Source organism: Saccopteryx leptura, chromosome 6 (assembly GCF_036850995.1).
Source record: "Saccopteryx leptura isolate mSacLep1 chromosome 6, mSacLep1_pri_phased_curated, whole genome shotgun sequence".
NCBI classification, from domain to species: Eukaryota; Metazoa; Chordata; class Mammalia; order Chiroptera; family Emballonuridae; genus Saccopteryx; species Saccopteryx leptura.
Genome location: NC_089508.1, coordinates 80415780 through 80437502, shown reverse-complemented (window position 1 = coordinate 80437502; position 21723 = coordinate 80415780). Strand labels below are relative to the sequence as shown.

General features: G+C 57.0%; 2 protein-coding genes across 4 annotated transcripts in view; one reads left to right on the top strand and one right to left on the bottom strand.

The window, feature by feature from the left end:
* The window catches only part of PAK6 (p21 (RAC1) activated kinase 6), a 42945-nt gene extending 30244 nt beyond the window's left edge, over window positions 1-12701 (top strand). For all 3 annotated transcript variants that reach the window (XM_066388519.1, XM_066388517.1, XM_066388518.1), the window contains 7 exons: window positions 136-789; window positions 7044-7541; window positions 7661-7794; window positions 8127-8253; window positions 8361-8486; window positions 8939-9073; window positions 11128-12701. In XM_066388519.1, coding sequence (XP_066244616.1) covers window positions 136-789; window positions 7044-7541; window positions 7661-7794; window positions 8127-8253; window positions 8361-8486; window positions 8939-9073; window positions 11128-11295 — 1842 coding nt within the window. In that variant the 3' untranslated portion in view covers window positions 11296-12701. The remainder of the gene's footprint in view (window positions 1-135; window positions 790-7043; window positions 7542-7660; window positions 7795-8126; window positions 8254-8360; window positions 8487-8938; window positions 9074-11127) is intronic.
* Window positions 12702-13583: 882 nt separating this feature from the next.
* Window positions 13584-18718, bottom strand: ANKRD63 (ankyrin repeat domain 63). The gene has a single exon (XM_066343485.1). It carries the CDS (start codon window positions 17748-17750, stop codon window positions 16602-16604), a length of 1149 nt encoding a protein of 382 aa, XP_066199582.1. The 5' UTR covers window positions 17751-18718; the 3' UTR covers window positions 13584-16601.
* Window positions 18719-21723: the final 3005 nt, after the last annotated feature.

Genomic DNA, 21723 nt, shown 5'->3' with positions numbered 1-21723 from the left:
TAACATAGCAGGCAAGGTCCTCAGGGGTTCCCTCTCAATGCGCCCCGCCCTGCCGTCCACAGGGGTTCCCTCTCAATGCGCCCCGCCCTGCCGTCCACAGGCCGCTCACCCATGCTCCTCTCCTCTCTGCTGCAGACCGTGGTGCGGGGCAGCTCCGTGCCCATGGACGGCTACATCTCGGGGCTGCTGAATGACATCCAGAAGTTGTCTGCCATCAGCTCTAACACCCTGCGTGGGTGCAGCCCCACCGGCCGGCGGCGGGCACAGTCCCTGGGGCTGCTGGGGGAGGAGCACTGGGCTGCCGACCCCGACATGCACCTGCAGAGCCCCCAGTCTGAGCACACCGACCCCCGTGGCCTCTACCTCAGCTGCAATGGGGGCGCACCGGCAGGCCGCCAGGGGGTGCCGTGGCCAGAGCCACAGAGCCCGCGGGTACTGCCCAATGGGCTGGCCACCAAGGCACAGTCCCTGGGCCCCGCCGAGTTCCAGGGTGCCACACAGCGCTGCCTGCAGCTGGGTGCCTGCCTGCAGAGCTCCCCACCCGGCGCCTCACCCCCTGCAGCCACCGGACGGCGTGGGAGCAAGGCTGCCAGGCATGGCTCTGAGGAGGCCCGGCCACAGTCCTGCCTGGTGGGCTCAGCAGCAGGCAGGCCAGGCGGAGAGGGCAGCCCCAGCCCTAAGACCCAGGAGAGCAGCCTTAAGCACAGGCTGTTCCGGAGCATGTTCCTGTCCGCTCCTGCCACAGCCCCTCTGAACAGCAGCAAGCCGGGCCTTCCAGCACAGAGCAAGGTACGTCAGTGACTGCTCTCTGGGGCCACTCTCAGCAGGGCCAGAGGCTGGCCTGGCAGGTGTCCACAGGAGAATGCACGTCAGGGACACAGGCCCTGCCTGGCCTCTACTGTGTACAGGGTTGGGCTCGGGACAGCCTGAGGGAACAAAATAACCAAGACACTAGCCCAGCCTCAACTGAGGATTCCACCCTAAACTAATGGAGCCCTCGTCCTCCAAAGGCTTAGCATGCGTGAGTCAGAGGCTGTAAGGTCGTTTTCCGGGGGCTTCAGAGGGGCTTGGGGTAATCCAGCTTACATTCCTGCCTCTGGAGCATGTCCAGGTGGACCACACTGTTGACCAATAACCCCTCCAAAAGCAGCATCTTTAACTGTAAAAGCCCAGCCCTCCCTGATCCCCTGTGCCCAGCAACGCCTGCCCAGGCCCCAGTAGAGATAGGAGTTCCAGCACTGGGCAGGACAAGGACTCACTCTTATGCCTCCCTCTTCTCGGACCTGCTTTTCGCTGCCATCCCTCACCTGTTCCGTGCCCCCTCCCTAGCCAATCCCCCCCCATGCTCCCCTGAGGCCCATACCTCACCTGCCGCTGTGCTCCCCAAGGCCCGCCCCCGTGCTCCCCTGAGGCCCATCCCTCACCTGCCACTGTGCTCCCCAAGGCCCGCCCTCATGCTCCCCTGAAGCCCATCCCTCACCTGCCGCTGTGCTCCCCAAGGCCCGCCCTCATGCTCCCCTAAGGCCCATCCCTCACCTGCCGCTGTGCTCCCCAAGGCCCGCCCCCGTGCTCCCCTGAGGCCCATCCCTCACCTGCCGCTGTGCTCCCCAAGGCCCGCCCCCGTGCTCCCCTGAGGCCCATCCCTCACCTGCCGCTGTGCTCCCCAAGGCCCGCCCCCGTGCTCCCCTGAGGCCCATCCCTCACCTGCCGCTGTGCTCCCCAGCCCATATCCCCCCTCCCCCCACGCCATGGAGAGGCTGCTGCACTGCTTTTCCCTGAGGCCCTCAGCACTGTTCCCTCCTCTGTGAGGATGCCTGCCTTCCCTTTTTTTAGTGGTGGTTGTTCTGTTTAACATTTCTGTAAGGGCTTATTCCCAAGTTTGTGTGCCATATGAAAAGCTAGAGGATTGAATTTGCCTGGGTCTGCGGGTAGCAGGAGAAACGACTTCTGGCCTGTGTGACAGTCTCAAAGACACATGTTTTTCTTATTAAAAAGGAAACAGTGAAGGGGGCCCTAATGATGACATTTCTGGGCAGGCAGAGGAGAACAATTTTGCTTCTTACGTGCCCTGTGGCATCCTGTGATGACAATAACACCCTTTCCCATGTGGCAGATGACAAGACTGACTGCCCTGGAGAAGGTGAGAGCCTCCAGTTGTCACAAGTGAGTCAGGGAGAGAAGCCACAGAGGGCCTCGGCTCAGGGAGCTTCGCTATCTTGGCAGCCACTTGTTCCCTTTCTGAGGGACAGGCAGATAAGCTTAGGCAGCCAAAGAGTCTTCTTTTTTACTCTTATTTTAGAGATGGAGGGAAAGAGGGAGGGAGAGAGAGAAGGGGGGAGGAGCAAGAAGCACCGGCTTCCATATGTACCTTGACCACAAGTTCAGGGTTTCGAACCGGCAACCTGGGTGTTACAGGTCAATGGTTTATCCACTGCACCACCACAGGTCAGGTCAGCACAAGGATTCTAAGTCGACCTAAGAAACCTGGGAGGGTCAGTGACAGAGGTTCCCACCCTGCAGCAGGATAAGCCTGGGTCCTCTCCTTTCAGTGATGGCATCAGTCTGATCTGGTCTGACCTTGGGTGGGGAGTTTGGGAAGTGGCCTGGATCTCCCCCCTTTCTAAATCCTCGCATCCAGGGCAGGCTCTAGGCTTTGTGCACTCCAGCTCCACACTAGGACAAAGGACAGTGGGCTGGGACCCCCTGTGGGGTGGGGGCCTGGGGGACAAACAGATGAGACGAGGCTTGATGTATCTGTCCATGTAAGGAACTTGAGTGTCTGTGAGCTGAGCGGTCGGGAAGGCTGTGCCCCTGGGGAGACATCCCCCAGAAAACCACGGCAGGAGTGGCACAGCGCACACTGGCAGGGAGGTGAGAATGGGCACTTGATCGCTCCCTGGCCTCTTCAGAGTCCTTGGGCAGGGCTTCGGGTATTTGGAGAGAGGGGGTGTTGACACTGGGCTGGGCATGGACATGCTTGTTTCTGGGCTCCTGGCAGCACCCTACAGCAAAAAAAGAGCCGTCCACCCACCTCTGTCGGCCTGCCCATGCCTGTGCACTGTACTGAATGCCCGCCATGGGCCACTGCTGCTGGCTGTGCACCTGTGGAGGGAGGCGGCAGGTGTCTTGGGCTTGGAGATACCACAGTTCCAAACCCAGCAGAGTCCTTTCCTTCTCAGCACTTTGGGCATGTGTTTCTAGATAAATACTCTAAGCCAGCGCTAATGGCAGGGCTGAGACTTCCTCAGCCCCTCTGAGCCAGTGCTTCTCAACCTGCACTGTTGACATTTGGATCAGATAATCCTTTGTCATGGGGGCTGTCCTCTGCATTGTAGGATATTTAATAGCATCTCTAGTCTCTACCCACTAGGCACTAGCAGCATGCCAATGGGCAATCAAAAATACTTTCACCTTGGCCGTTTGGCTCAGCGGTAGAGCGTCGGCCTGGCGTGCAGGAGTCCCGGGTTCGATTCCCGGCCAGGGCACATAGGAGAAGCGCCCATTTGCTTCTCCACCCCCTCCCTCTCCTTCCTCTCTGTCTCTCTCTTCCCCTCCCGTAGCCAAGGCTCCATTGGAGCAAAGATGGCCCGGGCGCTGGGGATGGCTCCTTGGCCTCTGCCCCAGGCGCTAGAGTGGCTCTGGTCGTGGCAAAGCGACGCCCCGGAGGGGCAGAGCATCGCCCCCTGGTGGGCAGAGCGTTGCCCCTGGTGGGCGTGCCGGGTGGATTCCGGTCTGGCGCATGCCGGAGTCTGTCTGACTGTCTCTCCTCGTTTCCAGCTTCAGAAAAATACAAAAAAAAAAAAAAAATACTTCCACCCTGGCCGGTTGGCTCAGTGGTAGAGCATCGGCCTGGCGTGCAGGAGTCCCGGGTTCGATTCCCGGCCAGGGCACACAGGAGAAGTGCCCATCTGTTTCTCCACCCCTCCCCCTCTCCTTCCTCTCTGTCTCTCTCTTCCCTTCCCACAGCCAAGGCTCCATTGGAGCAAAGTTTGCCCGGGCGCTGAGGATGGCTCTATGGCCTCTGCCTCAGGCGCTAGAATGACTCTGATTGCGGCAGAGCAACACCCCAGATGGGCAGAGCATCGCCCCCTAGTGGGCGTGCTGGGTGGATCCCGGTTGGGCGCATGCGGGAGTCTGTCTGACTGCCTCCCCATTTCCAACTTCAGAAAAAAAAAAAAATACTTCCAGATATTGCCAAATGTCCCTTGCAGGGCAAAGTCATTCCCAGTTGAGAATCACTGCTTTAGGTAAATTACCACACAGATAGGAAGCCCCCAGAGTGCTCCTCCTCCCTCGTGGCCCGAGGAGCCCCCAGACCAAGCCAGCAGCCAGGCCTCGGCACGTCGGCACGTGGCAGCGGTGGCTCTGACAGGCTCTGCCTCTCACAGCAGCTCCCATAGCACAGTAGTGCACGGTGCCTGGGAGGTCCGGCTGCCTCTGGCCATGGTGTGCCAGGAGTGGTTGCAGGAGGGCCTGTGGCCCCAGGGCTCTTGGACTCAGCCCAGGCGACTTGGCCTGTTATCACTCACTTTGCTTAAGAGTAAAAGAAGACCTCAAGTGGTGGCAGGGAGGCCACAGAGGTAAGGGCAAGGTGGGTATGGCCGTGGGTATGGCCAGGCGTCCCCATGTGTGATAGCCTTTCTCAGAAAGTGACTTACAGCTGTGTCCCTAGTCAAGGTCACTCATACAGGAAGTAACCTCCTGAAGGCAGGTGGCCAGGAGGAGGCCTAACTCACTAAGGAGAACCAGGGCCCACTGGGGGCAGGAAGGCCAAAGAGGTAAGTTTGGAGAATTTAGAAGTGGTTCCACTTAGAGGCAGAAAGGCCAAGTCAGAAGTCCTCAATAATCTGCAAACATTGGTTAAGCCCCTCCTGTGTACCATGTACTTTATATGCCAATGATACACGACACCAGAGGACTATCGCAGAGGGGTCAGGGGTCAGGCTGACCACGGCTGAAGTCTGGCCTTGCCCCTTGCTACTTTAGTGGCTCTGAGCAAGTTCCTTAACCTGTCTGACCCTGTTTTCTCAACCTTCAAATGTGGTGAGAATAGCACCCATGGGATAATAAAACAACCAGCAAGGTTATGAGAGTTAAATAAGATACTGCATTTAAGGCCCTCGTCAAAGTGTTAAACTCTCAATAAATGGCTTCATTATTTTTTTATTATGATGACATGGCCTTTGGGTCCTGTACAGCATGGACCCCAGGCCCACAGCTTGAGAGCCCAGTGGTGTCACGACGGCCCCGGCAGGGAAACTGCAGCCTCGTTATAACCCCACGCATGACTCTCCCAGTGGCTTCCTGCTCAAGAGGAGGTCTCGGTCGCACAAGTCACTCCAGAATTAATCCAGAGCCTGTAACAATTCATTAGTTTCATCTTTGTCTTCTTTCCCTTTCTTGGTGTAGTTAGCAAGTCTCATCTGGTCCTTTCCTGTGGTTACACTAAGTGGAACTCCTTCCTTGTGAGGCAGGTGCCAGGGCCAGTGAAGGGACCCTGGGGACCCACGCCTGCTGAGGCGAAGACCAAGTCTGACCCCACACCCCCACGTCTCGTGTCCCAGGCCACACCAGTGCTGGGCTCTCAACGCTGCAGGCAGGGACATTTGCTCCCCCTAGACGAGGCCAGGGACCGTGGGGGCGGTAGGAGCCCTGAAGCCTGGGATGGGGTGCTGAAAGGGCTGAAAAGGCTCTCACTGAGGTCGGAGGGCCCGAGGCCCAGGCTTGGGGATCCCAGGCAAGCGGTTCAGCCCAAACTGGCTGCTTGAGAAGATTTTCCGAAAGTTGATTCAGCTCTAGGAATCATGACCAGGAGCCACTGGGTTCGTAGGCAACCACTATGTGATGGGTCCTGAGAAGTTCCGAGAAGGCCTCTCTGCAGTCCCTGAAGGTCCCCTGTTAGGTTATGTAGAGTCCTCTCCACGTGCCCCTTTTAGAAACATGTAATCCACAGTCAGGATGCACAGCAGCAGCTGCTCCGGGAGAACCCCAAGGACGGCTCGTTTCCTGGCAGGGCTGGCAGGAGGGCTTGAGCCTGGAAAGACAAGGCGCCTCGAAGGCTTCCCGGGGCCGGCCCGCGCAGGGCTCACTGGGGCCCAGTCTGCCAGGGGCCGGCCCGCACAGGGCTCACTGGGGACCCGGTCTGCCAGGGGCCAACCTGCGCAGGGCTCACTGGGGGCCCAGTCCGCCAGGGGCCGGCCCGCGCAGGGCTCACTGGGGCCCAGTCTGCCAGGGGCCAACCTGCGCAGGGCTCACTGGGGCCCAGTCTGCCAGGGGCCAACCTGCGCAGGGCTCACTGGGGGCCCAGTCCGCCAGGGGCCGGCCCGCGCAGGGCTCACTGGGGCCCAGTCTGCCAGGGGCCGACCCGTGCAGGGCTCACTGGGGGCCCAGTCTGCCACTCAGCTCCTCCTTCCCTCCCTCCCTGCAAGGATAGGCCCTCTCTTCCCTTCCTTGTGGGGGTTCTCAACCAGGAGCTTCATGCTGGGAGCCCTAAGAAAACCTTCCTAGGATCCCTGGCCTCAAGGGTTGGGCGTGGCTGGATCTGCCCTCCTGATCTCAGATCTCTCTGGCACCATATCCCCAGCTCAGAGGGAAACCCAAAAACCCCCAGATGGAAACATGGCTCTGTGGTCCTGAGAAAAATGCAATGGGGCTTCTTCTGCCTGGGGTGGGCCTTTTGGTGTGGGAGCCACGGGAGCCACTGCCTCTGACCCGGAGTCCCTAGATAGCCCTGCAGCAGAGAGAGGATTGCCTCCCCGTGGCCTTTTTCTCTGTCTTCCCAGGAGCAGGTTAATTGGGTGTAGAGAGCTCTTGTTTGGTGTCCTCACCTGGGAACAGCGGGAGCTGGTTTCCTGGGAAGGACTATGGTTTGGCTTCAGCTTTGCTTGACAATCTTTGCTGTGTCACCTCCCCAATTTGGTCTGATGCCCTGCCAAGCCTTGCCTGTGTCCGGGAGTCAGAGCAGTGACCCCCTGCCTCTGGGAAGTTTGCTCCAAACATTTCCGCTGACAAACCCCTTTCTGTTTCTTTCTTTTGCCCTGCAGCCCAACTCCTCATTCCGACCGCCACAGAAAGACTCCCCCACCAGCCTGGTGGCCAAGGCCCAGTCCTTGCCCTCAGAGCAGCCTATGGGGACCTTCAGCCCTCTGACGACCTCAGACACCAACAGCCCCCAGAAGTCCCTGCGCACGGCCCCGGCCTCCGGCCCCCCCCCAGGCCGGTCTTCCCCTGCCGGCTCGCCTCGCACCCGGCACGCCCAGATCAGCACCAGCAACCTGTACCTGCCGCAGGACCCCCCGGCAGCCAAGGGTGCCCTGGCTGGTGAGGACACAGGCATCGTGACACACGAGCAGTTCAAGGCTGCACTCAGGATGGTGGTGGACCAGGGTGACCCCCGGCTGCTGCTGGACAGCTACGTGAAGATTGGCGAGGGCTCCACGGGCATTGTCTGCCTGGCCCGAGAGAAGCACTCGGGCCGCCAGGTGGCCGTCAAGATGATGGACCTCAGGAAGCAGCAGCGCAGGGAGCTGCTCTTTAATGAGGTGGGAGGAGGGGGTGGATGTGGGCGGCCATCGGGGATGGGCAGTGAGCATCAAGGCAGGCTGGACAGGTGCGAGCAGGGCCCTGGGTTCTGTGCTCAGGCATCTCCGCCTCCCTCCAGGTGGTGATCATGCGGGACTACCAGCATGTCAACGTGGTGGAGATGTACAAGAGCTACCTGGTGGGCGAGGAGCTGTGGGTGCTCATGGAGTTCCTGCAGGGCGGGGCCCTCACGGACATCATCTCCCAAGTCAGGTGGGCAGCTGGAGGGCTGGGCCCCAGAGCCGGCTGCACACCCTTGTCCTGGCAGGGGCATCAGGCAGCTTCAAGCCCAGCAGACTTGGGGGAACTGTCAGGTTGTCCTGAGTGCCACCCTGTCAGGAGAGTGGGAGGACAAGGTGGTGATGGTGTCCAACCTAGGCCCAGGCCCATTTCCACCAAGGCTCTGTCCTAACTGGGTTCCGCATACATTGCCCAAGAGCTGAGGGGCCTGGTACCAGGGTCACGTACTCTTCCAGCCCATCTGTCCTGCTGTACAACCAAAGCTAACATTCTCTTCCTATGCTGGTCCTGCCTTCCCTGCCCAGGCTGAACGAGGAGCAGATCGCCACTGTGTGTGAGGCTGTGCTGCAGGCCCTGGCTTACCTGCATGCCCAGGGTGTCATACACCGGGACATCAAGAGTGACTCCATCCTGCTGGCCCTTGATGGCAGGGTAGGGCCCTCCCCACCCCAGCACACATGTACCCCACTTCCCTGCTCCCAGCATGGCTCCTCCCCCTAGTTCACCACTTCCTTTCTTTCCCCTCCCCCCCGCCCCAGGTGAAACTGTCAGACTTCGGGTTCTGTGCTCAGATCAGCAAAGATGTCCCCAAGAGGAAGTCGCTGGTGGGAACTCCCTACTGGATGGCTCCGGAAGTGATCTCCAGGTCTCTGTACGCCACCGAGGTGACTGTTCTCTCCATCTCCGTCCTCCCAGAAGAGGCCTGGGACACGTGGCTCTGCCACTTCTAGCCCCTCCCACCAGAAATAACCTTGGTTCTAGGTGTGCCCTTAGTCAGTACCCTGTCCCACTGCCCTCTGTCCCTTCCAGGATGAATCTACTCTCGCCTGTAACTTTGCTGCCACAAACTGGTCCCAAAAGTGTTCATCCCCAGCTCAAGGGCTAGGTGGGCATGGCCAGGCTTCCCCATGTGTGATAGCCTTTCTCAGAACGTGATGTACAGCGGTGTCCCTAGTCAAGGTCACTGGTGCAGGAAGTAACTTCCCGAAGGGCAGGTGGCCGGGAGGAGGCCTAACTCACTAAGGAGAGCCAGGGCCCGCCATTCCCCTGCCCTGCAGCACGCTGCTGCCAACGGGCCAGCCTGGCCAGTGGAGTCAGGGATGTTCTCCTGCTGCAGGTGGATATCTGGTCTCTGGGCATCATGGTGATTGAGATGGTGGACGGGGAGCCACCCTACTTCAGCGACTCCCCAGTGCAAGCCATGAAGAGGCTCCGGGACAGCTGTCCGCCCAAGCTGAGAAATTCTCACAAGGTCAGTCAGTGCATACCCAGAGTGTGGCCCCTCAGACCCCATTCTTCCTGAGCTTCTGAGGGCTCCCAGGCTCAGCCTTTCCCCTTCACAGAAGCCCAAGGGTCTGGGCTCCTGGAAAAGGCTGCTCTTTCAGGACACAAAACCCGCATCTAGGCGTGGAGCCACAGCTATATACAAACTCCCATGGTCACTCCCACAAGTTTCTACCTGCAAGCGACTGACAGGAGCCCGAGAGAAGGAAAAGCAAAGCTTCCCAGGAATCCCTGATACCCCAGAGAGGAACCTAGAGAAGCTCACCTAGCAGGGACCCCTCAACCCCATCTGTCAGGGAGCTACAGTGCTCCCCGGCCATCACAGTGAATCAGCTTGTCCTCCATCACTGCACATCCTGACCACGTCTGAGCCACAGTTTTCCCCTTAAAACCTGTGTGTGCACGAGTGCGCACGCGCATGTGTATGCGTGTGTAACCTTCTACCAAATCCACCCAAACCAGCAGGCCTTACTTGTGCACACCCTGGTCTGGTGGTGTACAGGGCTGTAAAATGGCACTGCCATCTGGTGGCCAGAGTGAGAAGTGTCCCAGAGGGTTGAGGTCCAGTCCCTAAATGGCAAAATAGTTCTGGATAGAAGGACAGACAGGAGACACCTCTGAGACAGCTGGTCCTTGGAGACCACTACAGATGCCAAGATTAGCATATAGGAGTGACTTCCTATTCACTAATTCCCAGAAGAGGTAGTTTTCTATAATAGCCCAAGACTCAGCCTTACCCCAAGGTCCTGGCTCAAAATGAACGAAGGTAAGTCTTTGACTTAGACTCTAAGGCTTAGAGTGATAAAGAAAACTTCCTTTTCAGGGCCCACTATGTTCTTTTCTATTTTTCAAGAACACTTTTTCATCCCTGACCTCTGTTTTATCTTTATTAAAGCCCTATGTGGCAGACAGAGCAAGCACATTTTTAAAAAAAAATTTTGTTTTTTGTCTGTTTGTGTTAGTTTCTTGTGGCTGCTGTAACAAATTACCACAAACTTAATGGCTTCAAACCACAGGAATTTGTTCTTTCCCAAGTCTGGAAGCCAGAAGTCTAATTCAGGCGTTGAGCCCCTTCTGAAGGCTCCCTTCCTTGCCTGTTTCAGCTTCGGTGGTGTCAGCCTCATCTTGTGGCCTCATCTCTTCATCTTCATATTCTTTTCTCCTTGGTGTATTTGTATCCGCAAATAAATTTTATCATTAGCCCATTTTTCAGATGAGAAAACTGAGGTCTAAAGAAAATTACAACTTGCCGAAGATCTAGGATAAACCCAGGACTGGATCATTGATACCAATCCCATCCCCTTTCCATAGAAATGTAGGGCCTGAAGGCTGAGAGAGCCCAGGGATGCAGGGTGTGGAATGGGCTGTATTTAGAGTCAAACTCTCCCAGCGCTCCAACCATCTTAAATTGCATTGCTCAGCAGTACTCCCTAGAGGCAAACTGGCCACTTTTCCTGAACTGGTGCTTTCTTTTTCTTTTTTTTTTAAGTTAGAGGTAGGGAGGCAGAGAGACAGACACACATGCATGCGCCCCAACCGTGATCCAGCAGGCAGGCCAACTAGGGGGTGATGCTCTGCCCATCTGGGGCCTCTGCTCCGTTGCATGGCAGCTGAGCTATTTCAGCTTCTGAGGCAAGGCCTTGGAGCCATCCTCTGCTCCAGGGGCCAAATTGCTCGAACCGATAGAGCCATGGCTTAGGGAAGGGAAGAGAGAGAGAGGAAGAGAGAGAGAGAGAGAGAGAGAGAAGGGGAGGGGTAGAGAAGCAGATGGTCGTTTCTCCAGTGTGTCCTGACCAGGAATCGAACCTGGAACTTCCACATGCCCGGCCAATACTCTACCACTGAGCCATCTGGCCAGGGCCAACTTTCTTTACCTCCCTGATAATCCCCAAAGTACTGAGCCTGGGAGGAAGCAGGAAGTAAGAAAAGAGAACATTAAAGACTTGCAAATGATGGTGGGCCAGGCATATGGGTCACCCCAAAATGACTGCAAATTGTAGTCTCGCTGCTCTTTCTCCACAGGTTTCCCCAGTGCTGCGAGACTTCCTGGAACGGATGCTGGTGCGGGACCCCCATGAGAGAGCTACGGCCCAGGAGCTGCTGGACCATCCCTTCCTGTTGCAGACGGGGCTCCCCGAGTGCCTGGTGCCCCTGATTCAGCTCTACCGCAAGCAGACTTCCGCTTGCTGAGCCCACCTCCAACGGCACCTGCCGCCTGTGCCCACAGGCGGGTGACACTGGGCAACCAGCTTGCTGGCAGGGCCTGCTCGCCTCATTCTCTCAGTATTCTTTCCAAAGATTGAATGTGAAGCCCCACCCCATTCTGCCCCTCAGCCCACTGGGCCAGGCCGGACCTGCCCCTCAATCTCTTTCTCCCACTTCCCCCAAGAGAGCCCCCAGTTGCCTTTGGGATGATGGAGACCTTTTTATTTCCGGATGACCCTTTGTTATTTGCACAGGGATATTTCTAAGAAACACGGAGACCAGCACTTCCGGCCACTGCAGCCAACACAGCAGATAAGGCTGCTGTGGTTTTTAAACGGCAGTTGTACACTAGCATCCCAGGCCACCCAGGGGGCAGAGTGCCTGTCCTCACCAGGATACTTGTTCTCAGCTCCAATTCCAAACCCTGGTGTCTTGAGAGCACCACGGGGAAGGTTTTTATCACCTGGATCCATCTTCTTCCCTTGTATCTAACTTCCTGAAGACATAGCCCCACCTGCACCTGCTTCCCGACCCACCTGTGCTGTGCTGACAACACTCTCATGCACAGCCTGATCTGAACTGTGAACAGCCTACTCATAGGCCATGGGAGGGGGGGACACTTTCTGGGCGAAAGAGAAATAATGGGGTTGGTGCTAACGGTGGTGTCTCGTGTGTGTGTGTGTGTGTGTGTGTGTGTGTGTGTGTGTGTGTGTGTGTAAATGTGTATAAGTGGAGGAAGGTCACCCCAGCAGCCTGGCCCCTTCAATGAGACTTCCTCATCCTGTTTCCCACTAAGCTCTGCTCTAAAGGGACCTGCTCTCTTGGCCTGCTTCCCACCCCTGAAGTCCCATGTCTCTACCTGACCGATGACGAGGTCTATATTGAAGCTAATGCATCCTGTGGGCTGGGCAGGTTTCTGAGTTGCTTTTGTACTATGGAATCTGAGAGCCCAAGTGTGCAAGGATGAGGAAACAAACTTTGTTTTACCTGTGAGCTTCATCTCAATAACCACAACATCAGGGAACCTTTCTTTTCAAAATCCTGGTCTGGGGAGGTGAGCCAGCCCCCAGGTTCGTGAGGACGGGCACCTCATTTGTGCAGACCACCTGCCTCTCACTGCCTCCTCGGGCACCTGTCTCTTTGTCCCCCTTCCCTCCCCACCTTCAGGGCTGCTGTGAGACAGCGAAGAACTCCAAGGGTCTGGACCTTATCTAGATCATATTTTTAGATTCCTCTGCTCCTTAGTAGCCTGTTTGGGGGCAAAATAAAAATGCAAGGACTTTTTTTTAAGGGTCGGAGTTTTAAAAACAAAAGCATATTCCCTAGAAACCTTTGTGAATTGTTTGCACTGTGCCTGTTTTAAATTAAACTGAGTGTTAAATAAACCTCTGGACTTCCTATTATCTCTGGGAATGGACCAGGCTGTCTTTGAGCGGGACTCTGTGGTTGGTGCCTAGTGTGGCCCCGCCTCTTCCCTGTGCGAGCTTTCCAGTGGCCACTGTAGCCCACAGAAAACCCAACTCCCTGGTAGTCCCAGAATGAGGGCGGAGAGTGAAGGAAACAGGAAGTGAAATACCCTTGGGACTGAAAGAACTGAGAAACAGTCTCCTTCCCAGGGGACAAGGGCTCAGCCTAGGAAGTTGGAGCCATGCATGTTGCTGGCACTACAGGGATTCTGGGGGCAGCCACCAGGGCTGATGAGCACTTTCTGCGGCAGCTTCTCCCTTTCCTATCCGCTTCTCACTCTCTGGAAAGTCAAAGGCTGTCCTTGAGCTATCCATAGGGAAAAGAGGCCTGGACTGCTCCCAGTGAGAAAGCTGTCTCCATTTTGGCTCTCAGAACTGTGGGTGACAGTGAGGAGTTGTGAAAGAGCAGAGCAGAGGCTGGAAATCAAGACACCAGGTTCTAGTCATGGGGGTGGGAGAGGGGAATGAAATGATCTTGGAACTTCTAGTTCTGACACGGATTCCAGTACTTCCTTCCTGAGAGCTCACCCTACTATCTAACCCCAGGGCTCACTGAAACGTCTTAACCAGGAGCGAGGCGCCATGCAGACCATCTCCTGCACCCACAACATTCACACATAGCTAGCCGCGCTGGTCCAAGGGCCCCAGTCCCACCAGCTCAGCCAGAAGCAGCACTTGAGTCTCACTTTCTGGAGGCAGCTACAGTGGGACCGGCAGGAATGGAGGCAATTGCCTCTCCAAAGGGAGCCCACAGTCAGGAGTGGTTAGAGAGAGGCCAGTTCTCACAAGTGAACAATACTGGATTTATTAACAATTGATTTCAGTGCTAGTAGTCCTTCTACCACACAGCGTCATTCCAAAAGCGTGTGCATACATCATTCAGCCTCCCACAGAACAGGGCTGAGTTTGATCTTAGAGTACTGGACTGCAGTGGCATGGGTAACTCTTCACAACGACAGAAGCAACAAGAGTTGGAAAAGCAAAATGTTTAGAAAGTCTCTTAAAAGTGGAGAGAGCTAGAGAGGACCCCAGTCCCAACACCCTTGGAGCTGACCATGAGAGGAAGCTCAGGAGAGCAAAACGTGGTGAAATGTTTAAGCTGTGCACAGAGCTGGGCCCGGAAAGAAATCTGCAAGAACCGCAAGTCAATCAGACACACAATTCAGTTCAGACAGTAACTATAGGCTGTGGTTTTTCAGAAACATCACTTTCAACCACAGAGCCCCTTGGCAACTCCATGGAGAGGAGCCCTCATGGTTGTTTACACAATAAAGAGGGCCCAAGGTGACATTCAACCAGAAAGCCCCATGTCAGGGACACTTGAAAGATACAGCACCCTCAACACAATGTGCAACCCAGACTTCATGGTGTTCTGAAGAAGACAAAATACTTGTATTCTCACATTATTAGAAACTTCATGAAAATTAAATGCAGTTGGAAAGGGAATAAGTGAGCAAGCAAGGATCAGAAAGAAAAGGAGTTTGCACTTGGGGTGTTCAATTGTCCCATCCCACCCAGATCCTCTCCCTCTGACTTTTCATGAGTTCATGAGTGTTGTTTACCCACTACCCAGACAGTGGGACTAAGGGGAGGCAGGTGTTTGAGGAGAAAGGAGTGGGGGAAGGGCTAAACACACTAGAAACAAAAGCAAAGCTCATCAGAAGAAAACAGTGCATACTCGGTAGGTCCCAAGGTTCAGATATCATAACGGAGGGTTGGGAGCTCCAGGTTTTCAGAAGACAGCAGGACCTCTCAGGACACAGGGCGTTAACTTGGAAGATCTTGGGGTCTTTAGTGAAGGGTCTGAGCTCCTGTTACTCCACATGCGAATTTTTTGTTCATTGTCCCTCAGTTCACTGCTGTGAAATGACTTCAAGTATCAGGATTTAATATACTACAAGTTTGAGGATTCCGTAGATAAATGCACGCAAATGGAGAAGTACACAGCGGTGATCCCAAATAAACCACAAGTCCGAACTCCAAGCCAGGGAGCAGCGAGGAGAACGCAGTGCTGCCACCAGGGGGCACCAGAGATCACGTCCAGTGTAAGGGTCCTAACGGCCTCACCTGCCTGGAAGGTGGAAGGACTCGAGCGAGGTCTGACGTCTACCTCCACTAGGCCCACTCCTGATCAAAACACCCCTCACCCCCAGGCATCGTTTCTCAGCACAGGTCATTCTCTCTCCAGGCAGTTCCCTTAGAGTTACTGTGAGAAACCTTCCGTTCCGCGAAGACAAACAGATCGACGTCTTGAAAAGACCCCTCCGCGGGTGAATAAGAAGGTGCACGCTCAACCTTCGGGGTCCACAAAAAGCGCCCCTACGCGCCGCCACAGGGCAGCCCGCGCATACAGGTGCACGTGCTGGCGCTTCTGCAGAGTCCCACACCGGACCCGCCAGCTCCGCCACCCCGCCCCCATCGCTAGGCGGGCACAAAGGAGGGGGCAGGAAGGGAGGGAACGAGGAACAAGCAGTGAAAGGGCCTTTAACCACTTCTCTGCGGTTACCTCTGACTCACTAATCTTCCCAGTAATAAAGCGGGGCCGGGCCTGCGTCCCACGGGTTGGGCAGAGGCAGGGGTCCTTAGTCTCGACCTCTAGCATCCATCATCCACCGTGCCCTCCATTAACGGCCCAGCAAGAAGCAGGAGCCGTTTAACAGCCCCTCCCAGCTCTCGCTGGAGTTTGATGTAATTTAAACCCGGACCTGCGGCTAGTGTGGGCTTCCGACACCCGCGCGCCACCGTTTAACGTGGCAAACACTTCAGTCAATTATCCCCCTCGCGGAGCTTCTATTTAGAGACATTGTCAGGTTCTTAAGCCTCGGATCAGGCCTGCTGCTTTCTGCTTCATATACAAAGACTCAAAACACGAGCTCTTTGAGGATTGGAAGAAATACAATTAAGCAAAGCCTTCGCAACTGTTCCGCCCTGCAGGAGCACCCATGTGTGGGATGGGGAGCTGGGAGGCGGTGGGGGCGACAGAAGTGCTTAAGTCCTTTATATTTCAGGTTTCTGACAGTGAGAGGAAATAAGGCTGGGCCCTGAAGGAACTCAAATGCAGCTGAGCCAGGGAATGGGCTGAGTAGGTGTTGGCTGGGGCAATGACTCCACATTGTCAACGAAGTTGAATTCTGGGTGGGCCTGGGGAAGAGGTGGAGAGAACTGGAATTACCCAGAAGCTGGTTCAAGGGAGGGCTAGCGTTCAACACTGGGGGCCCTGCCACTTCCAAAATAGGCTTTCATTATCTTGTGGCAGGAATTTCTCCCCAGAAAAACTTAACCTCTAGATTACTTCCTAATCAAGCCCTCTTGTCCAGAAAGTCTCTGAGGCCCATCTCCGGGCTCCCAGTCTCCAGCACTTACGGGGAAGGGAGACTTAGGTGTATATGACATTACGGTCAGCATCACTGGGTGTGTGTGGGGGAGGGGGCATTCTTCTGCACGCCTGACTGCCTGGGTATGGGGACACCTGGCAACGGGGAAAAGACTAGGCAGGAGCCAGCCAGACTCAAGACTGAGCCTTAGGGCAGAAGGAAGGGTGTCCATCTTCCTGGAAGGCTGTAGCCCATAGAACCAGACTTCTACTCCTTTCCAGGGCAAAAAAGGCAGACTGTAAGGAAGGTAATACCCAAAATACCAACAAGCACAAAAAAGAAATAATAGGGGTCCCTTTCAGAGAGAAGGCCACTCATGTTGGCAGTGGGGACAGGTTCTGGGATCACAGATGGGAGGAGAACTGCCAGGAAAGTGAGGACCTGGAGAAAGAGAAGTCCTATGGAACAGAGACAGGCAGGTGCAGGGAACAGGGCTCGTCCTGGACGCTGTTTACCGCTGAGCGTGCAACATCACGGCCTCCGAGCCCGGCTGCAAAGGCTGGGGCCCAGGCATCGAGTGGGGCACAGCGTTGGCCTCTAACTCCGGGTCTCTCTCGGGCCCTGGTGTCTCGCCGACCAGGCTAGGGATGTCTGGAGCTGTGGACCGTCGGCGCAAACCCAAGCGGCCGGAGCCGGGCCCGCCCTCGGGGTGGGGGCTAAGGCCGATGGAGGCTTGCGGTAAGGTTGGGGGCGCTCCCTCCAGCACTTCGTGCGAACGCCACCGCCCGGTCCCCGAAGATTGGGGCGAGTGTGGTCGGGCCATCAGGGCTCCCAACCGCAGTCGAGCCGTCTCCTCCTCGGTCACAGCACCCAGAGCCAGACTCATGCTCCGGCCCAGCTCGGGCCGCTCGCTCCCCTGTGCCCGGTGCCGGCCCGAGCTCTTGCCCCCTGAGCTAGCCTCGCCGCCGTGACCGTGGCCACCGGCCGCTCGCGCAAAGCGCGCCAAGAGAGGTCGCGGTAGGCGGCGGGGACTGGGTCGTCTGCGCTCTGGGCTGGGCGCGGGCGCCGGACGGCCAGGGGGGCTGTCGGAGTTGGATCCCCGGGCCGCGGCGGCGGCGGCTGCGCGGCCCCAGGGCCCGGTGAGGGCCTGCACACAAGTTCCGTGGCCGCGGGAAGCGGCCAGCTGCAGCGCTGTAAGACCCGCACGGTTCGTGCGGTCGAGGCGCAGGCCGAGGCGGCGGAAAGAGCGCACCAGGAACTCGAGCACCGCCCCGTGGCCGCACGCCGCGGCCCACATCACCGGGCTATTGCCCGCGGAGTCGGCCGCCTCGGGGTCGCCGCTGAACTGCACCAGCAGCTGCACAGCGTCCAGGTGGCCACGCTCGCATGCCAGGCTAAGCGCCGTGCGGCCGCGCTCGTCCCGCAGGTTCACAGCCGCACCCTGCTCCAGCAGTAGTCGCACGAAGCGCGCGCGCAGCGCGGGGTCCGGCAGCCCCACAGCCACCATGAGCGGCGTGCGGCCCTGCTCTGCGCGGCAGTCGATGATACTTCGGTCCAGCGCATCCAGCACGAAGCGGGCCAGGTGCACTTTGCCCGCCTGCATGGCCTCCAGGAAGGTGCGCGTACCCGCTCTCGGGCACAGGTCCTTGGGCTTGAGCATGGCACCGGCCGCCGCGCCCAGGCGGCCCGGCTGCTCCGCACGGGGGCGCCCGGGCTCCTGCACCCCTCGGGGCTCTACCCTCCACGGATGCTCCGGCTTGGCTTCCTCCCCGCGTGGGCGGCTGTGGCCAAGGTTCCACTCTTGTGCCACGCGGGTCCCGCTGCTCTGCCGCAACTGGGCCGCACGCTCGGCGTCTCACTGCTTCTTCCTGGGCTTCCCGCCCGCCCGGAGGTGTAGGTTGCTCACTCCTCCGCGCTCCGCGCCTGGCGCACCACGAGACGGCTGGAGCCCAAGCTCGGCCCCTTCCTGACTCTCCCGCTGCTTTCCCCGTGTTCGGCGACCCTCAGTCCCTCGTGGCCTGAAGCCACGCAAGCCACCCGTACCAGGGGCAGGCCCCGCTCCCCTGCTGAGACGGTGGCGCCCGCGCGGCGCTCCTGCCTCTAGCCCCAGCGGGGAGCGCCGCTCCTCAAGCTGCAGGCGCCGCTCCCCCGCCCCCTCCCTCCCGCGGGGGCCGGGCCATGCCAGGGCGCTTGCTCCTTACTTGGGGGGCTCAGCCACGCGGGAGCCGCCGCCCACCTGGATACCTGACTTTAAAGCCTCGGGGGTCTCCATGGTAATGACTGCCCTGGAAGCGAGCTGACCGGTCAAGGTAGAAAAGGATCAGGCGGGGGAAACCGCCCCTCACCCCCACACCTTCGTGGGCCTCCGTGTGGGGGAGCGGCTCCTCCTCTGCTCTCCCCAGGGGCTACAGCGACTGTCGCGGGGCGGTGGCGGGGGCCGCTCGCTGCGGGCCACAGGCATCCGATCGGGCCAATCCAAAAGTCACATTCTTCTCTCCCCGCCCTTTACCCGCAACACAGTCGGTGCTCTAAGCCCCTTAGAAACTGCCAGGACCTCCGGCCCGTCGGGGAAGAATGGGCATCGCCCCCTGCGGTCCAGGTGGAAGGAAACGGTACCTCGTGAGAGCAGAATTGAACCATAAGCGAGCTAAAGTGGTTGCAAAAAGGGGCTGGGAATAATCTGGGGGAGGGAGTAGCTGCGCTGCGCGGCGGATGGGGTGGGGGGCGCTCAGTCTGGCTGGGAACTGCCACTCGAAGTGTAGCGAACCACACACTCACAATTGTTCCTCCCGCACAAGCTCACTCGAAGTGGGGGTGGGGGAAGAGTGTGCTCTCCGATCTCAGACGTCTCCAACCCCTACAACGCGCCTGCCTGCCAGCTCCCAGCGGCTGAGAAGCAGGTGCGCGGACGCCCTAAGATCCGGGAGTGCTGCAGCCACAGTAACAACTCCTCGGTGCCATCTCCTCGCTGCTTCAGGCCCCACCACCATCCCGAAAAGAGCATAGATCGGAGGACACATGCAAGACTCCCTCCAGTCCCCATCTCCCTCTTGAGCACAAAACTGCCCCCAGAGCAAAAGGTCTGACCTTCACCACTAGCTGACCCCTTCCGAGAGGGTGAGGAGAGCCCCAGTCAGTAGGGTTCAGAAAAATCAACGCATCCAGTCTCCCTCTGGCCGGGTGCTCGGCCTTGGGAGGTAGGGGTGCGCAGGCCTCAGGTGAGGGGGTCAGGACGTCTCAGCAGAAGGGATATGAGAGGGTGTGTAGGATTGGGATGGATATTTGTAAAGTAAAAAGTGAATCAGGTATCAACTACGGAATTTACTGAGACTTTCGTGAGTCAGGTATTGTGTGTTTCCAGCTATGGGAAATATGAAGCAGAAGTTCACTTCTGAATGGACAAGACCTCTCCTCCCAAGTGGGAAGACAGGACCAGGACTTAGAAAGCGGAGGTTATCACCTGAGGGCTGAATACAAACTGAGACAGACCTTAGGGCAAAAGCTGGAGATTGGGCTGAGGTCTTCTAAGGACAGAGCTTCTCAGGTGGGACAGGATCGGGCTGCTAAGAAACAAGGAAGACAGTCCAGCTGGGGTTACAGAGGCAAGGCATGAAGGCAGGGGAGATACCTTGCAGGGACAGTGCTGGGGCTGCTTTAAAGGGCCTTCCAGCCTTGGCCAGGTTGCTCAGTCGGTTAGAGCATTGTCTAGATTCGACAAAGTTGCAGGATTGATCCCCAGTCAGGGCACATACAAGAATCAACCAATGAATGCATGAATAAGTGGAACAACAGATCAATGTTTCTCTCTCTCTCTCCCTTCCTCTCTCTATAAAATTAATTATTTGATTGATTGAATTAAAGGGTCCCTTCCTATGAAAGACGGGAAATTAAGGGGAGAATAAAAATGTCCTCAGCCTGGGCAGAACAGTGACAGGAAGCTTTGCAGCAGAAGCTGTCTGGGGAAAGGAACAGGCAGGGAAAGGACCCTGGGTGAGTGCCAAAGTGGGAAGATGACCCCGCACCCGGAACTGTTTGCCTCTCTCCAGGTCCCAGCCCCAGGAAGGCCCACCTGGCATGGGCTCCAGCTGTGGAGCAAGTGCTCCCACACCTGAGGGAGTGCTCCCACTCTGTCCTGAGGGAGCATATGATACAGACCTGCACACACTGTGAAACCCCTCTTTTCTTTTCTTTCTTTTTTTTTTTTACATATTTTAAGATTTTATTTATTCATTTTAGAGAGAAGAGGGAAAGAGATAAAGACAGAGAGAGAGAAGGGAGAAGGAGCAGGAAGCATCAACTCCATATGTGCCCAGGTTTTTGAACCAGCGACCTCAGCGTTCCAGGTTGACACTTTTATCCACTGCGCCACCACAGGTCAGGCCCCCTTTTTTCTTTAAGCATTTTAAAATCCCTCTGTGCAGGGCTCTGCCAGTTTTCTCCCATGGTGTCACAGAATGGGAACAGCATTTGGCATCAGAATTAAGTCCCAGCTTGAAGGCATTTATTAGTAGTGTGTCTCCAGGCCTGCATATTCCCACCTGCAAAATGAAGCCGATAATACCACCCTGCCTGCTTCATGCAAGAGCTTGCTACAGAGTGTCAGGAAAAGATCTACACAATTATTCAGCACGCAGAAAGTCCAATCCCGCCCCCCAGACTTGGGGGCTCCTCCTGGATGTTATCCAGGGATGGATATAAACTCTCTAACCCCCATACCGACAGGGAATGCTTTCCCTTTTTACTCAGATAGCGGAAGAAAGGCTTTTCTTCACTTCGTGACTCAATTTCCCTTTCCCCTCCGTGAAGAAAATTGCTTTTCCCCTTCTTTCTTCATGTTTAGAGTCAGAGGAGAGGGTGCCCCTGGAATGTGTGTGGCAGGCTACCCTACAACCAGGCAGCGACACTCCCCAAATGGAGGAGAGCAGCAGCAGGAACACAGACTAGGCACCTTGTTGGTCCTAAAGAGCCATGTCCCCTCTTCCCTGAGGCTCCCTGAGACAACTCTGCCTCATTGATATCTCTGTTCCCTGTAGAGGATGGAGACAGTTCCCCGGAAGAAGAGGAGCTGAAGAAGGGGCCCTCCAGGGCCTCCCCCTGGCCTGTCAGTGAGCCCGTGCTGGGTGCTCTTTGGAAGGAGTAGCTGGCCCCGTCTGCCCCAGCTGGCCATGCCAATCGGGCCAGGCCTGTGGTGGAATGGGGAGGAGGTCAGGGGTGCCAGGTCTCAGGCCCTGGAGCCTTTGCTCTGACTTCCCTGTGGGCTCAGTATGTTCTGAAGAGAAAAGAAATAGCAAAGCTGAAAAAAAAACTGAGACTTTGCTGCAGAGCACAGAGGCACCAATAGCCCAAATTAGAAACTGTCGCTTAGGGAGCTGAAGGCTGACAGGAGATAGAGCCGAGGCAGGCAGGGGGCAGGCAGGCATCCACTCTCCCTTCCCCTCCCACCTGAGCCTCTACCCTGCAGGCCCCAGGCTGGCAAGAGGGCTTCAGCAGGAAGGCATAAGGTGGCTCAGGTCAGCAGTCGATCATTCTGTCTGCAGCTGCCCCCACCCCCACAGGTCCCTTCTTTCTTCCTCAAATGTCACCAACCCCCTCACCCTGTCACATGGCACCAGCTCAGCAGGGTTGGGAGATCT